Below are 16,162 nucleotides of genomic sequence, written 5' to 3'. Positions count from 1 at the left end.
CCGCACGCACGGCCGGGCCCCGCCATGGCGGCACTGGGGACCTGCCAGGCCCTTTCCCTTTGCGGCTGTTCAGCGCCCGCCTGCCTGCGGGATTGTTAACGGTGCAGGGACAGTGTCAGCAGAGGCGTCACTACAGCGGCAGAAAAGGCTCCAGCTGAGCGGCAGCCGCTGCCCTTCGCTTTCCGCCCGCTTTTTCCCCAGCCGCTCTCGTTCCCTGCGCTTTGTCATCAGGCACCGCGCGGGGCACCTCACTACGGCGGCCGGGAGGGGGCGCGGGCCTGGCATGGCGGCGGCGGTGGTGGCGGCCGGGCGGGCGTGTGCCCGCGGCGCCCTCCGGGCGGCCTGGAGAGGTGATGGGGCAGCGGGGAGACGGGACAGCCTCCGCGGGGAGGGCAGCGGCCACCGGCACGGGCAGAGAGGCGGGGGGAATCCCCGCAGGGCGAGGGGAGCGCGCTCAGGGGGCACACACGGACATCTGTCCATGGGCACATCTGGGCATCCATGGGCACATCTGGGCATCCATGGGCACATCCGGACATCCATGGGCACATCTGGGCATCCATGGGCACATCCAGGCATCCGTGGGCACACACGGACATCTCTCCATGGGCACAGCCAGGCATCCACGGGCACATCCAGACATCCATGGGCACAGCCAGGCATCCATGGGCACACCCCCATCCATGGGCACATGGATCCTCTGCAGTCACTTTTTGAAACTCAAATGTATTATTTTTTAAAGTATACATAGAAGGAAGGGAAAACGCATCTTTATGTTCCACAGTCCTCTGAAAACTTTCTTGCCTTTCTTTTCTTCAGCCAAATCTAAGCAGGTAATGAATTTCAGGTCTCTTTTCATCCTCAGGGCAATCTGTAATGAAGTGGTGCCAAACTCTGATTGGAGCCTGAACTTTAAGAAGGGCTTAAAAACAGGCTGGTGGTTTTTCCTTAGTGAAGGAAAACATTTCCACAGTCTAGTCACGAGAATATCCTTAAAAAACCCCAATAATTTATTGCAGGTTAACCAGGAAAAATAAAAGGCTGCAACTACTTCTTAATAATTCATTAAAATCACTCTATCAGCAAGATAGAGTGCCTTCTTCTCTTTGTGACATTTTCTGTTGCAATGTTTTCCCTCCCACATTCTGCTTTGCACTTCAAGACAAAAGGTTCAAGTCTGATTCCCTTTGAAAATCACTGGCTTCTCTTCCCATGCCTATATTTGAAGAAACCACAGCTTTAAGGAAGGAAATATGCTGTCTATAAACACCTGTCTGTCTCTGTTCCCAGGGTTTGCTCCTGTGCCAGTGGGAGGGAGTTGCAGCTCCTACTCCAGCCTGGCATGGGCTCTCCAGACACGGTGCTCCCTCTCTGCCCCCTGGACTGGGACACTGGAGCAGTGCAGGAAAAGCAGCTTCTTCAATACCTGTAAGTCCTGAGGTGGATAAAAATTATTAACTGTAACCATCAGGAGAGGGAAAGAAAACACTGCCTTGGAGAGACATGAAAATCTGTGTATGCTGACTTTTTTGTGTCTCCTGAGATTACAGTGGCAGCTGCAGGTGTTGACAGAAGTGTGTGCACAAAATCAATTTATCATCTTTTAATAGCAAACAAGGGTTTGCTTTGTATCACAGTGACTCCATCTAATGTGTGTCATTGGATGGGAGGAGGAAGCCTCTGTTTCCTAGGCCTTTATTCAGAGTATAAATTGTGTTTATCTCCTAAATTAATTTTGAGCCACAGGCAAGGCCTGCTGTTCAAGCTGTGCTGCCTCAAAGGTGAAATTGCTGCAAGGATAACAACCTGCAGATTGTCTGCTCTGGAGCAGTGTTTTCCTCAGCCCTGAAAGGAATGCTTGCCATAGCTGAGGAGTGCTGGCTGTTTAAATCCACACTCAGGGCTGTGAGCTGAGGTACCTGGGGGCCTTTTTCACCTGCTTTGTGCTCCCTTATCCTGTCCCACAGGGGAAGAGAAGAAATGGTAAGGACACAATCTCTGGCAGAGATAACTGCAGCAATTAGAGAGTCAAAATTTGATTGTTTCTGATCCATAGAATTTAAGAGCTCTGCAGAATCAACCTCTCTTGGTGGTCTCTTCCCATTCTCAACACCTGGGTGCAGAATACTGCATTTGCTTTCTTTACATCTGCTCAAGAGAAGGGGTTAACCAGTCAGGCTGGGCTTGCTGCTCATCTTATCCAGTAAATTTTGACCATTGGCAGATTCCAAGTAATTGAGGGTGGAGAGGTCTCCGAAGGCTTTGGAAAGGCTGCAGTGTGAGCTGCAGGCTCTGCATGGAAAAGGCTTTCTAAGGTTGCCACCTGCAGGGAGAATTCATTCAGACAAGCAGCAACAAGATGAGAATATGTAAGAAGCCACCCTCTGTTGTTATTTTGTTTATCTTAAATTAAACATGTAGCACCACATGATTGCAGCATGATTAGGATTTGTAGGTTAGATTATTTCCTTAATTAGACTTGTATTCATACTCACAAGCTCTGGATGAGCTCTGTTTTACCAGGAGCTTTTCCAGATGTCTGGTTAAATGACTGAATTACAAATATTTGCTGTGATGGCATCCATGTTGTTTAGTAAAATTTGATATATTTAGGCAAACTACCTAAAACTATTGCCTTATTTAATGAGGTGTAGCAACCTGGAAAAATGAAAGTGTACCTCCTTTATGTATGAAGCAGGGACAGTAGCCATGAGATTCAGAAGACTCAGGGTTTTGTATTTCAAAGTACAGTTAATCTAAGAACACTTTCTCTTACAGAAGTAAAAAGCAAAATCTTCACAATTCAAATGAAGTGGATACAAACAGTATAAATCACTCAAATTCTTAGCAGTGCAGTTCCTTCAGAAGTGGCAACATTTAAAATGCAGATATGACCATTTTATGTGGAGTAGCTGTCAAGTGAAATGTCAGCCAAATGACAGAGCTTTGTGCCTGGGAAGGGTGACTGGATTTGTCTCTCTCCTTAGTGAATGCTTAATGATCTTCCATCATTCCTTGGGCAATATCACCATGCTCTTGTTGGTAGGGTCATCTGTACCTCCAACATAACTATTATTTTTAATGGTTTGACTGGTTTAAAGAGAAGGAATTCATTTAAATAGGAGGAATTGCAATTACCCTTGGCGTTTGTCTCTGATCCTTACCCAGGTAGCTCTCTCCTTCAGCTCTGACACAAAAACATACACAGGGATTTATTCCTGTCCTGTGACATATTTCAGTGATTTTTTAATGAAATCATGTAAAATTATCTTCTTATTCCAACCTTATTCTTTCCCCTTTCCACCCTCCTGACCATGGGAAGGAGTTCAGTTTTCATTTACTGGTTTGGCTGTCTCCCAGCCTCAGGAATTTTCTTTGACCCCAGGAATCCAAAGCAGCATGATTTTCTCAACATCTGAGAAACATGATTTTCTCAACATCTGTTATGGATCCAAGTGCCTGTGAGATAAAGAGCTTTTGTTTGATACTGGGACTATATGAAAATTAGACTGTCCAACTCACAGGTGATTCCATTATTTACCCTTGGGAGCCAGTCATGGTTTGGGTAGGAAGGACCTTAAAGAGCACCTTGTTCCAGAGGCACTTCTGTGACCTTTCTTACACCTTCCACTGCTCCTTGAGGATGCTCCTTAATTACATTTTGTACCATGTTTTTGTAGTCTTATGTGAGTTTTCTTTGGGATAAAGTGTTCATTTTGACATCCATGTCTAACTCCATGATCAGAATTTAAAAATACTTACTTTTTCAATTTACAAAGAATTTTTCTTGAAATATGAGCATTCCAGATAAATAATTACAGAGCTGCCTCTTGTCATTATCAGTTGTACCATAAGAGGAGTTTTGATGTTTCAGCATTAAGGTTGTAAAGAGTTACATCTCTACCACTGCTTTTTTAAATTGCTTTTTCCTTTTACAAGAGAGTTGTCTGTATGTTGAAAAATAGTTAGTTATTTGCTTTTAGTCAAAAGAAAGGGGACTGAATGCCTTATAGTTAATTGTACCTGGAGAGGTACAATTCTTCTATTGGGTTTTGATTTGATTGGGTTATTTTTACAGTATTTATTTTGATAGTTTTATGATACTACTTTTCAAAGGCATTTAACCTGATTTTCATTTTGTTTTGAGGAACTGAACTAAGCCAAAGGTGTTTAGTTTGCTGAAACCTCACTGAAATTTCTCTTCTCCATATCCATCTGGTGACACTGAGACATGATAGTTACTAAAAATAAAAAACTAAAACTTTAATATCAAAGCAACCTTCAAAAGATAGTAGCATTTACAGCAACATATACTAGCCACATTTAAGGTCCTTGTTTTTCATAAAATGTTATGAAGAAAAAAAATACAGTTTCTCAGTTGCTGGAATTGTAGCTGGATTTATTCAGGGTTTGAATTGAGACTGACAATCAACCTGACAATCCCACGTCTGCAGCTTCTGCTGACATTGTGACAAATTGCCAGTTTTAGAAAATATGAAACTCTAATCTGAGTGCACTGTGGAAGTGTGCTCAGGGCTTGCAGTTAAGTGGAGTTATTCCCTGTGTCAGTGTAGCACTGTGAATGCATCTTTTAGAATATTTTCCAGGTTTTGTTGTACTATCAGGATGCAAGTTTTGTTTCTGGATTTTGAGGAAAATACCCAAAACTTTCCCATTCTATCTTGAGGGGAAAATAATTAGACTATAGATGTCTTTTTGTGTCAACAAATTTGCAGACCCACCTAAACAAAATTTTCATGCAATCCACATAATTGGAGCTTTTGCATTTTTTAACAATGTTATTAAATTACTGTGAATAAATAGGTAGCCCCAAGAGCTTCAGACTTGTATTAATAAAATCAAACAGAGAAAGTTTGGTAGCAGATGAGGGTTTTTTCCCTGTTTCACTCTTGTGGAAATCCCTCTAGCAGTGAGAAGTAGAACTGAGCTTAAGTTTTCAGTGGAAACATACCCGGTATGTGCAGTTCTTATTTTTAACCTGTTAACTTTTATCTAAAACCATTTTTATATCTGTCCCATGGTAGTGATTCCTTGTGTGGCCTCATGTTGATTTTTGTGGTGTTGCTGTAGCCCTTGTCCCGGTGAGACATTTCCAGTGCCCAGATGCTGGCAGCTGGATGATGCTGCACCAGTTAATGCTGTGGGACTCAGCAGTGCTGTCCAGACTGAACACTTCACAGTCCTCAGGGCTTCCCAGGTTTGTGGAAAGCCCTGGAGAGCTCACAGATGATACCCTCAGAAGATGACATCTGCAGGGGCTGGAGGCAGAATGGCAAAGAGGAGAATTGTGGTGGTTTGACAGGAAATGTGTTTTTTGAGATGCTGTGTTTTTGGCCAATAGATATTCAGACTTTAATATTGGCATTTAACCTGACCATTGAGACATGGACACGCCTCTGAGAACACGGAGTTAAAAGCAAAGCTCTCCCCTGGGAGGGTCCTCTTGAGTTTCCGGCGGGAAAGAGTTTGGGTCTCTCCCCCGGCCCAGCTGCTGGCTGGGCAGGGGGAGGGGAAAGCCATGAGGCCGAGAGAAGTAGGCCTGAGCCCCGGGGTGGAAGGGTGGAAGAGAGAAAAAGAGAGAGAGACACCGGGAGCCATCGGGCAGCCCCCCCTGAGAGACACAGAGAGAGAGAGAAAGAGAGCCGCTGCCTGAGACTGTAACCTTGACACTGGATAAACATGGGCCTGCGCCGGCAGCACAGCTGGGACGGAGAAGAGGGGGGGGGTTCAGCCGGCCGCTTGTAGGAGCTTTTAACCCCTTTTTGGAGAATGAGAACTTTACAGAACATTGACCTTTTCTAGAAGATAGAGTAGAAGATGAAGAAAGAAATAGGCCAGTGTGAGAGAAGTCTGGGCGAGTGAGAGATAGTAGAAGAATAGAGAAGAATCCTAGTGGGAAGAAATGATGGAGTGGCTTTTGCTGGACTCTTTTTGTATAGCCATGGACAGAACCATGTTCCTTGTGATACAGAGACTGCATTCTAGGGGGAGGCAATGGCCTCAGAACCAAGAGGGTTCAGTGTTGATGCCCCTCGGCCCCAGGGGGTGAAAATATGGGGAAGACAGGTGTCCCAAAAGAGAGATTGTGGAGACAAGTGTCCCAAAAGAGAGACTGTGCCTTTTTTAGAACGAAACAAGGCATCCTTAAAAAAGACAACCCTAGAAGCAGTTCTGGTCCATGTTCAGTGGTGAGAGCACTGGACATGGAAAAGAAGAAGTCACGACGGCAGATGTACTCCGGGCGGTGCCACGAGTGACACAGAAACACACGAGGCTTCAGCTGTGTTTCCAGGGGAAGTCCATGGTACAAGAAGGACTCCTCTCCTCTTGATGAACTGAAGATTGATTGTCTAAAAAGTAGTGCTAGACCGAGAGTTAGTGATTTGAAGAACCAAATGTATTGTGTTAGAAATTTGGTAAGGGGAAGAGAGAATGCACTTGTGAAGTTTTCATTTTCCCTGTGTGTGTGTTCCTTTTTATCTGTAATTGTAGAGTAGTTAATAAAGTTCTAGTTCTTTTTCCCTAAGTAAGAGCCTGCTTTGCTTATTCCTAGTCACATCTCACAGCAGAAACCAGAGAGAAAGTATCTTCATAGAAGCACTGGCATTGTGCCAGTGTCAAACCATGACAAGAATGTATTTTGCCTAAGCAGCCCTGGTTTTTAATGGCCTCACCAGGGAGGGGGAGATTTTTGTCTTCTCATTATCTTCCAGCAGAACTCAGTATCAGATATCCATCATATGCTGCCATTTAACAAGGCTGAGAGGGCACTTTTGAGAAAGGGTCTTTTTCTTTGAAGAAAACAATGTTTTGAGTGTGGTGACTTAATTGAGAATAATCTGGCACTATATCTCATTTTTTATTGATCATATAGATCCATGCTTTTCTGCTCATGGGTTAGACAGAAAATAAGAAACTGATGTCATATGATGGCAGACAGTGGCATTGCAGAGGTCAAGTGGCAAGAGCAGTTCTCATTTGGCATGGGCACACTGATGTTGATGAGTCTGCTGTAGAATCTCACATGTTAAAAGTGATCCCTCTGGTATTAGAATGCCATTGTTCCATTTTTCTCTCATTAATAAATCTCTGTATTTTCATCTGCAGAATATTCCCTTTTGAATCATGGAGGAGAGGATTCAACCTAGAGGAGTTAAACATTTTCCATAAGTAACTTTACAAAGCCTGAGTAGGTCTTGGAATGAAAGACTTCCATGTTTAAAGCTAAGCAGAAGATTCATTAGAAAGATAACTCCTCAGGAATAACAGATGGTGTGAACTGAGTTGACAGGTTTTGAGCAGTGTATGAGTTCAGCTGAAGATGATTAAGGTCTATAAAGTCAAACTCCATCTTTGTTTTGGATGGTTCACTGCTGTTGTTTTGGAAGTAGGTTTTAATGTAATTGTGAGAATGACTGCAGCCACTCATAAGAATTGAGCTTGAAGTTGAATGTTAATACATGCAATTGGAAATGACATCTAAATTATTTGAGTCATGTTCAGCCACTGCATTGTGTTGTAGGTTTTGCTCTTAAGACAGCTGCTCTGTGTATGTTTTTTCCTAGCAGCTTTACCCTAAATGCTTTGTAGTTAAGGATATTGTTGTCAGGCACATTTTGTAAGATGCTGGAGAGAGAATATGACATCATAAGCTTAGATTTTTGGATCACTCGTTTTCCTAACCTAAGCTACTTAAATTGCAGTTCTTTGCCAAATCCTGGTTAGAGTGGTTGATGTAGCCTGCTCTGTGCCAGCCTCTGTCCTAGGAATCTTTGAAGTACACGTGGAAAGGGAGCTGAAAGCAGAAAGTTGTTTTTTGGAATGGTGTTTGTAGAGCAACAGAGAGATGTACATTCCTGCAGAAAATGGGAGACCAAGGCTGAAGTCCTTCAAATCAGGAAGTGTGTGGGTCTCCAGGTTCCAGATAAGTGTGTTAAACTTCTGGATTAAGTAAAAGGGGTAAATTAATGAAGTTAAAGGCCTGCATCCAAGAAGAAATGTCTCACTGTGGTCATTAAGCAGCTGTCTATAGACTGTAATTTATCATTAAATCTGTAGCAGCACATTCTCTGCTTGCTCACAATTCATATGCATGAAGCATTTTTTTCTAAATCCTGTTTTTGTTTGGAGATGGTGGCAATTGGTGTTTTCTAAGATTTCATCTGTTAATAAAAGTATGTATTCCAGGCTGAAACTTGGAAGAGAATGTAAGTGGTGGAAAAGACCTTACTGAGCTCCTTAGGTAGTACAGCTGCACAAATGTAATGGTGTTAGTGGACAGCAGTGCACTGAGGCACTGTTTAATGTAAGTAGAAGTATGATTATTATAACAAGTTCTTTACTCTTTTTATTATGTCAATATTAATGTCTTTCTATCTCTGCTGCTGTGCTGCCACAAGCTATTTGTCACCAAAAACCTTAGGGAAAGATTACTTGTATTGGAAAGAAGTGAGCCTACGTAGCTGTTTTACAAAATTGATCCTTTCTTCTCCTTTTATTCCCTTCAGTTTTCCAGTTTACTGCTCTTTGTCTTTCTTTGTGTGCTCAGCAAGCTGTGAACTCATCTTCCAGGAGACAAAGAAATCTGATTTTAATCTCAGTTAATGAGTATCTAGGATACTGGTTTCTGATGGGGCTTACAGCAAGTCTTTCAGTACTTTTGGTTTACTGAGGTGTGGCCAAATATTAATCTGATAATTACCTGTCTCATTCCAGCTATTCAGGGATAATATAAAAAGACAAAACCCAAATCCTTTCCAGAGTATTACAAATACCTTTTGTGTAGATTAAGCAAAATGGAGTGATGTCACACAGACTTACTGTTCTTAGTGATCAGCTTGCAGGAAGCATGCTTTCAGCTCCATTCAGTAGTAGATCTTTTTCTAGTCTATAAAATAAAATCTTATAGATTACACTTTTTCCCCCCACTCAGTAGCTCTGTGCTTTTGGGTGACTGACTAAAAATGTGTAGTGGCTTTTATGACTGGTTTTATTTTAGCTCTTGAGGAAGGCATGCAACATCCTCTTTCACAAAGGCAAAATAAAATAAGCCCATAAATCTCAGAGACACTGCATATCTGCTGCAGTGTCTTCATTCCAGAGCATCTCCACAAGTGTGAAGGCAGTGCACTGGTCCTGCTGTCTGTCTGCAGTTGTTTCCTCAAAATCATCCACTCCTTCTGCCTGTGTGTGCTCACTAATCACCTTGGTGCTTTGCTGCCAAGTCAGATTGACCTTTCTTACACACAGATTTTTATTTTCTCCAGTGGTGTGTTGTCTGTCTGTCACAAGCAATGTCCCCACCACTGCAATCCTCCTGATGACAGCCTATCCCTTTCACATCCCATTCTTGTCACTTTGTCTTAAAATCAGCATGATACCTCCATCCTATAAAGAACTCTGCAGCCTGCAGGCTTCTGATGTGTTTCATTAAATGCAGCTGCTTTCCAAACACATGATGGTATTATTATAGACTGATGAGATGAATTGCACTTTGGGACCAAATGTGATGTTTTCATCTGGTTCTAATTTTGTCAGGATTTGTGCAGTGCTTGAGGCCAAAGCTTGACTTGGCCTGACCTGTTCTTCATGGATATGTTGACATTGAATGCTCTCCTCTGGTGCAACACAATGTCCTTACTCTGTGACCTTTGCTACTTCCCTCTATTGGAATTAAAGTGATCTGATTGTATGTATATTTGGAGTGCAGCTCAAAGAGCAGGATTTTTTTGGCATATATTACCAGCTCCAGAACTGCTCTTTTCTCTTAGCTGCTTGTTGCTGCCCCTCTGCAGCCTCTTTTGTAGCTGTTTGACCCTTTGTAGGGTCACCCAAACTGCAGATTGAGGGACTGTTCCAGCTTAAAAATAGCCTTGCAAAGAAAAATGTAAGTACCTTTATTGTGATTCCATGTTTCCGGGCTAGCAGGATTATCATTTTTAAAAAAGAATTGCTAGTTACACAGTGTTTTCTGAATCAGCTAAGAAGCTTAACAGGATTGATGATCAGCATTCCACCTAATGGAACAGCCCCATAGTTAACTTAGCATGAATTTACTGAAAAACACATTACCTACTTAATTTGCTTTTTTTTTCCCCCCAAAAAAATTTGCACTAGGGAGGTAATGCATTTTTATATATAAGTTTTTGTTGGTTTTGGTGGGGTTTTTTGTTGGTTTTGTTTCCCCCACACACTTAGCTCACAGCTACATGCATTGGTGTGTTGTAATCAGCTGGAAGGTTTTTAGTGGCTGACAGTTCAGACCCTGGTTTTAAGACATTTGATGCAGCTGCTGTTTGTGGGATTTTTTTTTAACTTCCAAACCTCTGGACATTGGGGTTCACTTGAATGTCTAGAAAAGAGCATGTAATTTCAGACAAAAACTTGTATTTTACAGGGACTAAAACCTACCCAGGAGGCTTTTCAATTCTTGCCTCAGAGCATATAAGAAGTGGGATAAACTTTGCTGTTATCCATGGGCATTTGTGCTGGTCTGTAATACACAGATTTCCACTTGTCTGCAGTAGAGCCAAAATCCTGTTACATCTTTTGCCTTGTTGAGCTGTTCATAGCCCATGTTTTTTGGGTATGTGGAAGCCACCCTGCTCTTGGCTGTCTTGAGGTAATATTATTTTGTAGCTCCCTGGACTTGCAGAGTCGTGTGTCCTTCCTTGTGTACTGAGCTTTGATTGCTGGATTCAGGAGTCTCAAAAAGGAATCAGTTATGCTTCCTACTTGGAAAAAGATATTTGAGTGAATAGGTGTGTGTCAAACTTTTGGAAGAACCACCTTGACACCTTAAACAAACTTAGTACAAAAATAAACCTGGGCACTCAGTGGCATCTCTGGGCATCTCACTGTGTTGTCAGCATGGCAGAGCTTGCCCAGTTCCAAAGCATTTTCCAGTCTGTGGGGCAGGATCTCTCAACCACATCATTCTGAAAATAATTAATTGCTGGTGGGAAGTGGTAGCGATTTTATGGTTATTTTAATTCCCCTGGTTGAAAGTTTTTACTGAGCTTTTTTGTCTGCTTTAAATAAATAAAATCAGTTTGTAATCAGAGAAGACAAGATTTACACTGCCCCTAGGTCAAGCACATAATAGCATTGGTTTGCAAACAGAACCTTGGTGATGCTGCTGCATTCTGGCTGGAGAGATGGGCAGGGAGGAACCTCCTGGAATTCCACAGGGGCCAGTGCAGGGTCTGCAGCTGGGCAGGAACAGCCCCAGGCACCAGCACAGGCTGGGGTGACCTGCTGGGCAGCAGCTCTGCACAGAAGGACCTGGGGGTGCTGCTGGACAAGGAGCTGTCCATGGGCCAGCCCTGCCCTGGGGACAAGAAGGCCAAGGGGACCCTGGGCTGCATCAGGAACTGCATTGGCAGCAGGGCAGGGAGGTGATCCTGCCCCTCTGCTCAGCCCTGGGGAGGCCAGTCTGGAGTGCTGGCTCCAGTTCTGGCATCCTCAGGACAAGGGAGACCTGGAGCTCCTGGAGAGGGTCCAGCAGAGGGGGACAGAGATGATGAAGGGACTGGAGCACCTCAGTTCTGAGGAGAGGCTGGGGGAGCTGGGGCTGCTCAGCCTGGAGAAGAGACACTGGGAGGAACCTCATCCATGTCTGTCAGTGCCTGCAGGGAGGGGCCAGAGCATGGACCAGGCTCTGTCCAGAGGCAGTGGGACAATGGGGCAGGAACTGAGGCTCAGGAAGTTCCACCTGAACATGAGGAAGAGCTTCCCTGTGCAGTGCCCGAGCACTGGGACAGATTGCCCAGAGGCTGTGGAGTCTCCCTCACTGGGGATAGCCAAGAACCACCTGGACACCATCCTGTGCCCTGTGCTCTGGGATGGCCCTGCTTGAGCAGGGAGGTTGGAGCAGATGACCCACAGTGGTCCCTTCCAGCCTGACCCATCCTCTCTGATTCTGTGAAATATAATCTATGGTGTCTTTTCACAGAATCAGTTTCTTTTTGGTATAGTTTTTTCTTTTGTTGTTTTTTTTGTTTGGGTTTTGTTTCTTTTTTTTGTCTAAGCTGCTGTGGTATCCTTTATTGCCATCAGCTGGGTGAGCAGGAGTTTTGCAGGTAATTACTGAATATGTTTCCTAAGTCCTGCTCTGCTGTGCTGGGTGAAGCCCCAAGGCAGTGCATGATCCTCCCCACAGCCATTGCCTGAGGAGGCCTGACAGAGCCAGAGGTCTGTGATAATGCTGTTGAAGTGTTTTGTATTCCTTTCTCCTTACATTCCCTTCCATTCACACAGGCAATAAGGGAGACATTATATTTTCAGTACTTGAGAAGAGCAGCAGGTTTATGTTTTGCCAGCTATTTTGTGTTTTGTGGCTTTTAAAGCAGGGTAGCCCCTGGATATTTTTTGGGGTGATTTAAGTTGACTGTCACTGATCAATGTCCTTGGATATGTACTGCAAGGTATTGCTGCTCTGAGTTACTAATGAATAATTTTCTTTTCATGACCTAGAAATGAATACCATACTGGTTACTTGTCTTTAAATCAATTTTGAAAAACCTTGTAAAAAACATGCCCTTGGCTGTGGGCATCTCTCAGTGCAGTAATCAGGAGTACAGACACATCTTTGCACCAAATACATATGCACAGAGTAGGAAATTACTTTCTTGGCAAGGCAGCAATGCTACAGTTTAAATTCCAGCAAAGCAAAGATCAAGCAGGTTTCAAGTTGGGGGTTATTTTTTGTTCAGCTTCAGTTTCCAGTGTAAGCTGTACTTGAATATAACTTAAGGAAGTTCTGTTTTTCATTTCAGTGACAGCTGATCAGCTGTGGAAAGGAGCTTTGGCAGAGACTGGCGTGGGAGTAAAGAAAGGAAGAGGAAAGAAAAAGAAGAAAAAGCTAAGGAAGAATCTCAATAGAGGCCAGGAGATTGGTGAAGGTAGATCACAAATACAAAGCTGAAGACACATCTTGATGTTTTTGTGTACAGTGCTTCTTGATTTCATAAGTGGACAAATTTCTTTTCTGTGATGCCAGAACTGCTTGAGATATTTTTGTATTTAAACAAAAAAATCTTGATATGATTATTTAATGTTGGTTTTGCTTTTCCAGTTACAAATTCTGCATCATAGAATGCATTTGAAATATGTGAGAATTTTCCATTTTGTTGCATTTTTCCTGAGTGCAGAGTTGCAATTCTCACTTGGAGCAAAGCATAATTTTTCTCTGTTATTTCTAAGGACGTTCTGGTTTCCTCTGGCCTGGTCTTAATGCTCCTGTGCTGCAAACTGGGAAAGTGCAGGAAGTTTCCCAACGAAAAAAAGAAGAACGAGAGAGAATTCAGTCTGAAATCATTCAGCAGAGAGATACATTTGAGAAGAAAAAGAAAATAAAAATTAAGAGAGAGGGAGGATGGAGTGGAAAGTGCTGGGGAGGTGTCATTCTGGATCCTCCTGACCCTGGTCCCAATGGAGGTGAGAAAACCAATTATCTTCTGCCTCTCCCTTCACCTTTCTGAGGGGAGACTTGGAGAAAGTGAGATCCAGACTTTTTCTGTGATTGAAAATTGGTTTTGTTCTTTGTTCCAGGCCCACACGCAAGCAAGCTAAATCAAAGAGCAGGTACTGCTCACACCAGTGATATCTGTTAAAACACTGCTTTATTTCCTGCAGCTGTTAGACTGTTCTGTTCCATTACAGACTGAATGATTTTATGTGGCATTACAGAGTACTCTGTTCTGTCAGACTGCTACAGGAGTCTTGAAGGATGGAAATGTTCTTCTGTGTCCACCATCAATTGTCTTGAGTATGAAGTATAGTCATGGTTTTTTTATAGTTTCTTAAAAGATCCTGTGGGATAAATCAATCTTGTTGAAATTCTAGTTCAAATAATGAAATAGGGTTAAAGATTATGTAGTTTGAATGTAGCTTTTAGAAGAAGCTGCAATAAATAACTACCATAATAACTATAAAAGTTATTTTTTATTTCCTAAGTAGTTCAATATAGTGAAGCTAGAGCTTTTACATGTACAGCAGAGAGGTGACTTTTTTACAATGCTGTTATTCAGACTACTAAAGATTCTACAGTAGCTTTAAAATTTAGAAACCTAATCTTTTTCAACTAATTAAACATTAAAAAGACTTGTCAGCTCCTGTTGGGCTGAGTTTTTATTGTGAAACTCTGCTTATTGACATCTTTCTGTACACTTTTATAGTAAGAGGAGCTAAGAAAAACAGGTGGTATTTTCTAGCACTATTGCATTTCATTTTGTTACCCTAAAAGCAAATATTCTGTGGAAGGCAGTGATGGGACAATGGACTTGGCCAACTGTCACTGAATCTGTCAATGTAAAAATAGGAGATCTGAGAGATTAATTGCTCCAAATTCCTCATAAGTCAGTGGTGGAACATGGAACAAGTCAAGAAGTGCCATGGTTTTAATTCCATACTCTGAACACAAGACTGTGTTGAGTTTATCCCACTAAAAGAAGTGACAGCTGTTGTAAACAGTGTTTATGCATTTGTGAACTTTACCTTCCGGTGTTTTCCTTGATTTTGCTTTTGGCTGGTACTACTGATATGGATTACTTGCATTAAAGTTGGCAGTGTGGAGCCTGTTCTAGTCAGATCAAGTTCTGCCAAAAAGAGGAAAGGGCACTGCAATCAAAATAGGAGAATGAAGCTGTCAGCCTGTATTATAAATGAGTTTGAGAAAAAGCAGTTTCTGGTTAGCATGCACTGGTTTTTTTTTAGTCTGCTAAAAATGTTGGGGATCTTCAGGCCCCCATAGTTCTTTCAGTTTCTTTCTTTTTATTCAGAGGATTAATGATTTTGCAGGGGAATTGGGACAATCCCTGTATGCAAAGCAATGTGAAGGTGATAGGAAGAGCAGACCTGAAACTGCCAAACCCAAAGAATCCTTTTGGCTTGAGACTGTGGCATGACTGGATTCCCTGGTGTCACTTTTTGTGCTAGCTAGGAGTGCAGAAGGAACAGTGTTTTCCACTTAGAAATCAAATTACTTTTCTCCCAGGTTTGCAGTATTTCTTCAGAACCTGAAGAGCTTCAGAGGGATCAGAGAGTGCCTGCTGGGATTCATATCCTTACTGTCAGCCAGAAATCTGCTTTGTGCAGCCTGACAGATCTCTGAACTGACAGATCTCTAAACTGTGCCAAGATGATCATGTTTATAAACATCTTGGAGGGTTTGTGTAGATAATAAACCAATGTTTGGTCAAGGACTGAGGCCCCAGTTCTACATTATTAAAGGCTTTTTTAAGCTTTCCTCCAAAATCTCACAACACAAGTAACAACACAAAGTAAAGGTTTTCTGTGTTATACTGAAATGCTCTTGTTCATGGGGTAAGTTGGAAAAGCAAGAGTTTGTAAGGACTGTGGTTATTTGAAGTGGTCATATATTGTTTTGTTTCATGCACCCCCCTCCCCTTTCTGGAATTTCACAGACGTGTGGATACAGAAGTGCTTGCATTTCCACAGAATCATAGAATCAAAGAATAGGTTGAGTTGGAAGAAGCTTTTTACAGGTCATCTAGTCCAAACCCCAAATCTCTTTGAATCCCTGTTAATTATATGATAAGGGCTTCAGAATATTCTGAAAAATTTTGGATAATACTTTAGTCATAATGGAAGTGACCCATCTGGTGATTTTAATAATTTACAGCTTTTGCTCTGTATATATGAAATTTGAGGTTTATTTGGAGTTTTAGAACAGTATATAGGGAAGAAGGCAGTTTACACTGCTGGTTCAAATTATTCTAATCTTACCATTTCTACTTCTTGCTGAGACTGCTTTATAAATTACAGCTCCATAGAAGTTGTGTCCTTCTTAATTTGTACCACCTACAGGAGGGTGTGCTGATAGAGAAGGAACACAAGGAAATGTAACACCCTGTTTTTCTCCCTACAGAAACTTATGAAGATTTTGAAACAAGAGTCATTGAGGTAAGCATTGCAGATCTTTCCAGGGACTTTGAAGAATTATCACTACTTTACATTGACCTTGGAATTATTTACCAAGTCTTTGCTAAGTCAGTATTGTAGCAGTAGGAATTCATCTGGTTTTCTGTTTCAGCTGCACAACCTATGAGAAAGTGAGTTACCTTGTCTCTTCATTTGAGAGAGAAGGGCTAAGAGAAACATTTTCTTAACAAAATAGCCT

At 42.3% G+C, this 16,162-nt stretch overlaps 1 protein-coding gene across 1 annotated transcript in view; it reads left to right on the top strand.

Annotated features, from left to right (window-relative positions):
• Positions 1–268: 268 nt before the first annotated feature.
• MRPS5 (mitochondrial ribosomal protein S5) overlaps positions 269–16,162 on the top strand; it is a 28,335-nt gene continuing 12,441 nt past the window's right edge. Inside the window, exons 1-5 of the mRNA XM_066547829.1 lie at positions 269–350; positions 1,291–1,428; positions 12,798–12,923; positions 13,225–13,458; positions 15,911–15,945. Coding sequence (XP_066403926.1) covers positions 284–350; positions 1,291–1,428; positions 12,798–12,923; positions 13,225–13,458; positions 15,911–15,945 — 600 coding nt within the window. The 5' untranslated portion in view covers positions 269–283. The remainder of the gene's footprint in view (positions 351–1,290; positions 1,429–12,797; positions 12,924–13,224; positions 13,459–15,910; positions 15,946–16,162) is intronic.

This window comes from Molothrus aeneus, chromosome 3, assembly GCF_037042795.1.
Source record: "Molothrus aeneus isolate 106 chromosome 3, BPBGC_Maene_1.0, whole genome shotgun sequence".
Lineage (NCBI taxonomy): Eukaryota > Metazoa > Chordata > Aves > Passeriformes > Icteridae > Molothrus > Molothrus aeneus.
This window is presented reverse-complemented; position numbering and strand designations above follow the sequence as displayed.